Here is a 4,853-nt window from a genome sequence, read left to right as displayed (position 1 = left end):
GGTCAAGTTCAACTGCGGGGGACCGCAACAAAAATTCTTTCGAGTTATCAACAGTCACAGATTGTAACTCTTTCGAGTACAATCACGGTTCTTGGTTTACCGAGAGTGAGGACATGAACCCACAACCCTCTGATTCAAAGGCGAGGGTGCTATGGACTGAGCCACAGCTGGACCGCAACAAGGCGAAATGAAGGCAGAGGGGCTCCTTTTATAGGCAATCTCCGAGGCCCTATGCTAATGAAGGATGGGTGAAGACCGCGTGTCCGATTGGCTGAATTGAGGATGATGTCAATTTCGGATGATGTCAGTTTCTGAGGCCGCTGCGACATTCTGATTGGTTGCACTGGACACCCAATCATCGAGAGCTCTTGCAACAGCCAGACACTTGTCAGCCCCCACTCTCCTTGACCAAAAACAGAATTGCCTGGAACAACTTCCAGGTAGCAACTCTCACAACAATTAAGAGATATCAAGATGAGCACTTGAAACGCCGTTGCATTCCGGGGTTCGGGGCCAGGTGCTGGAAGAACGGGATGAGAATAGGTGGGGTGCTTGGTGGCCCGTACGAACACGATGGGCCGAAGGGCCTGCATAACTCCACGACTCTCTGAATCCAGAAGTGGTTACGAAGCTGCAGTTCTCAAAGTTCTTAATGCAGGTCTGGTGGAGAAGAAAAGAGTCGACCTTTTAGGGTCCACACGACCCTTCAAACCGATGCTGCCGGACCTGCTGAGTTTTTTTCCCCCAGCTAATTCTGTTTTTGTTTGGATTTCCAGCATCCGCAGTAGTTTCTTTTTGTTTTTAGCCCCCACTCTTCTTGTCCTGACGCCAAACTTTCCTCACCTTATCGGAACTTGCCCTCCCCACATATTCCGCCTGACCTGATGAACGTTTCGAGTGTTTACTATTCCCGTGTTCCTGGCGCCGCTTTGAGAACTGCAGCTTCGTAACCACTTCTGGATTCAGAGAGTCGCGGAGTTATGCAGCGCAGAAGCAGGCCCTTCGGCCCATCGTGTTCGTACGGGCCACCAAGCACCCCACCTGTTCTCATCCCATTCTTCCAGCACCTGGCCCGAACCCCGGAATGCAAGTGCTCATCTTGATATTTCTTAATTGTAGTGAGGGTTGCTGCCTCTACCACCCTCTCGGGCCGTGTGTTCCAGACCCCAACCTCCTTCTCGGGTGTTGTGCTGTGAGAGTTAAGGTCTACCACCAACACAGTCAGCGTGTTCCAGATTCCAAACACCTCTGGGTGATTATTTTTTTCCCTCAAATCACCTCTAAACCTCCTGTCCCTTACCTTAAACCCAAGCCTCCTGGCTATTAACGCATCTGCTAAGGAGAAACCTTTCTTTCCTGTCTACACCCCTCATAATCTGTATACTTCGATCAGGTCCCCCCCTCAGCCTTCTCTGCTCTAAGGAAAACAACCCCATAGCCTATCCAGTCTCTCTTCATAGTTGAAACGTTCCAGCCCAGGCAACGTCCTGGTGAATCTCCTCTGCACCCTCTCCGGCGCAATCAAAACCTTTCTATAATATGGCGACCAGAACTGTGCACAGGTCTCCAGATGTGGCCTGACTAGCATTTTATACAGATAGATTCAGTTACTATACATTTTCTCCTTTTGCCATAAGGTCTGTCCCTCTCTACTTCCCTTCCAGAGTCCAGGGTCAGCTCTGTTGGCTGGGAGGCTGGGACTACCTCGTGGGCACGGATGTTGTTGTTTCATTTCATTGTTGTCATGCTCTGGAGGTTGCATTAAATTTTATAATTTACATAGCCCTTCCTCCCTCTCTCTCTCCCTCTCCATTTCCCACTCCCTCCCTCCCTCTCTCCTACCCTCTCTCCCTCACGCTCCCGCTCCCTCCCTCTCTCCCACCCTGTCCCATTCTTTCCCTCCCTCTCCCTCTCACTCCCTCCCACTCTGCTCCCTCTCTCACTCCTACTCCCTCCATCAATCCCTCCCTCCCTCTCCCTCCCTCTCCCTGGCCCTCTGCCGTTCAGATAAAAAGGCAGGACCAGTATTATGACACAGCGGTTGGAAAAGCTGAGTTAGTTTAAATGCCCTGGAGGGGAAACGTTAAGCAACTGTCATAACCTATATTTTTTAAACTGCGATGTTTGGGATGCAGCTCTAATTTCAGGAATCAGACCACCAGTTGGTGAGGTTTTATATCAAAATACATGAGACATTTATTAATTTACATGAGTTAAATCTATATACAGGGCTACAAAAAATCCTATCATAACTTCTAACAAATTCCCAAACTAATCCCCATTAAGACAACAGCAGCCCATAGACTATAAGCAGATAAAGCATTTTCACCTTACAAATTTAAAACGAGGTTCCTTTCACTTTGGTTGCTTTGCCGGCAGTGGGAGGCTTACCGGCGTTGATGTTATATGCCTCTGCCCTGCACACGCAGAACTATTATGTTATACCTAGCCCACCTCATTGAATGTAAATTCTCATTGTATCACCAGCCCCATTCAAACTCCACCTTTTCCAACATTAAAACCCCATTTCATAGTTCCAATTTTATTTGTAATATAAACTTTGCTTGGTCTCTGCCAGCTAGGTGCCAGATTTCACACTCCTTCTTGAATGGTCTATTCAACAAAATGCAAATGCACAGTATACATCAAAGCACCCAGACTAGCTGGCTTTAATCCAATTATGACACACCCACAGATTAACCTCAATAATTCATGTATATGTATACATATATATATATATTATACTTGTACGTATATATATATATTAATGACAACCAGGCACGTCCAAGTGTGAGAATATCTCCACCAGTAGTGCAGTTGTGGCTTATGTCCTATTAATAAAGCCTAGGCCACCTTATGCTTCACTAACCCCTCTGTCAACCTCTTCAGCCACTGACCCCTCTGTCAACCTCTTCAGCCACTGACCCCTCTGTCAACCTCTTCAGCCACTGACCCCTCTGTCAACCTCTTCAGCCACTGACCCCCTCTGTCAACCTCTTCAGCCACTGACCCCCTCTGTCAACCTCTTGAGCCACCGACCCCCTCTGTCAACCTCTTCAGCCACTCACCCCTCTGTCAACCTCTTCAGCCACTGACCCCTCTGTCAACCTCTTCAGCCACTAACCCCTCTTGTCAACCTCTTCAGCCACTGACCCCTCTGTCAACCTCTTCAGCCACTGACCCCTCTGTCAATCTCTTCAGCCACTGACCCCTCTGTCAACCTCTTCAGCCACTGACCCCTCTGTCAACCTCTTCAGCCACTGACCCCTCTGTCAACCTCTTCAGCCACTAACCCCTCTTGTCAACCTCTTCAGCCACTGACCCCTCTGTCAACCTCTTCAGTCACTCACCCCTCTGTCAACCTCTTCAGCCACTGACCCCTCTGTCAACCTCTTCAGCCACTCACCCCTCTGTCAACCTCTTCAGCCACTGACCCCCTCTGTCAACCTCTTCAGCCACTGACCCCCTCTGTCAACCTCTTCAGCCACTGACCCCCTCTGTCAACCTCTTGAGCCACCGACCCCCTCTGTCAACCTCTTCAGCCACTCACCCCTCTGTCAACCTCTTCAGCCACTGACCCCTCTGTCAACCTCTTCAGCCACTGACCCCCTCTGTCAACCTCTTCAGCCACTGACCCCCTCTGTCAACCTCTTCAGCCACTGACCCCCTCTGTCAACCTCTTGAGCCACCGACCCCCTCTGTCAACCTCTTCAGCCACTCACCCCTCTGTCAACCTCTTCAGCCACTGACCCCCTCTGTCAACCTCTTGAGCCACCTTCAATGACTCATGCACATGCACACTCAGGTCTTATTGCTCTGGCATCTGCTTTAGAATTGTACCCCCTCTTGTCTAATATCTGTATTCTTCAAACAAAACCGATCCACCCACACTTCTCTGCACTGCATCAAGATTTTTGTTTTTAAATTTTGGGTGAAGACCCCCGTATCGCCTCACCACCCACCACCTACATAAATGCTACATAAACATTGCACTGAAAATGCTTTGGAAGTTCCCCCAGAGCCCAAATCACTGAGCTAAGTACCCGAGTCATTGACAGGACACTGTAGGGAGGCGGAGAGTGTGTCGGTAGCGACACGCAGACAGCAAATGAGCCCCTTTCACAGACAAAAGTGGGGCGGCTCTGAAAAGAGCCTTTGGGTTCTCAGTTTAAAGAATGGTCGCTTCACTTGGTCTTGGTGGCTGCAGAGGCGCCGCTTTTCTTGGGCAGCAGCACGGCCTGGATATTAGGCAGCACCCCGCCCTGAGCGATGGTCACCCCTCCCAGCAGCTTGTTGAGCTCCTCGTCGTTGCGGACGGCCAGCTGCAGGTGCCTGGGGATGATGCGGGTCTTCTTGTTGTCCCGGGCCGCGTTGCCGGCCAGCTCGAGTATTTCAGCCGTCAGATACTCGAGCACGGCGGCCAGATAGACCGGGGCTCCGGCACCCACACGCTCAGCGTAGTTCCCCTTCCTCAGCAGCCTGTGAACGCGGCCCACCGGGAACTGCAGTCCGGCCCGGGAGGAGCGAGACTTAGCCTTGGCTCGGACTTTCCCACCGCTTTTGCCTCTTCCAGACATCTCTGCTGCCCTCTCCGTCCAGCTGTTTCTCCCAGAATGGGCCAGACCCACCCACTTTCGCCTCTCTTATAGCCTCTGGAGGAATGGTGGTGAGCTCAATGCTTATTGGTGAACCTTGAGATTGGGTTTATCTGTGCTGTTCATTGAGCCAACCAGATATCTTGTGAACGTACCAATCGGGAGGCGACACGGATATTCGGGCGCAAAGCCACCGAGCCAAAAATAACAGGCTCCAATCGACCTTTGCTTTGAATTTGAGAGATGTCCGACTTTATG

The 4,853-nt window shown here is 50.7% G+C and overlaps 1 protein-coding gene across 1 annotated transcript; it reads right to left on the bottom strand.

Moving 5' to 3' along the window:
• Positions 1–4,073: 4,073 nt before the first annotated feature.
• LOC144678012 (histone H2AX-like) lies at positions 4,074–4,577 on the bottom strand. The gene has a single exon (XM_078537945.1). The coding sequence runs from the start codon at positions 4,575–4,577 to the stop codon at positions 4,185–4,187; it is 393 nt and encodes a 130-aa protein (XP_078394071.1). The 3' UTR covers positions 4,074–4,184.
• Positions 4,578–4,853: the final 276 nt, after the last annotated feature.

Source organism: Cetorhinus maximus, unplaced genomic scaffold, assembly GCF_964194155.1.
Source record: "Cetorhinus maximus unplaced genomic scaffold, sCetMax3.hap1.1 HAP1_SCAFFOLD_3424, whole genome shotgun sequence".
NCBI lineage: Eukaryota > Metazoa > Chordata > Chondrichthyes > Lamniformes > Cetorhinidae > Cetorhinus > Cetorhinus maximus.
Note: the sequence above shows the minus strand (reverse complement) of the source record. Positions and strands in the feature narration are given on the sequence as shown.

Bases quoted from the DNA above. Each gene is read 5' to 3' on its own strand.
- LOC144678012 (XM_078537945.1), bottom strand. From the start codon at position 4,577: ATGTCTGGAAGAGGCAAAAGCGGTGGGAAAGTCCGAGCCAAGGCTAAG.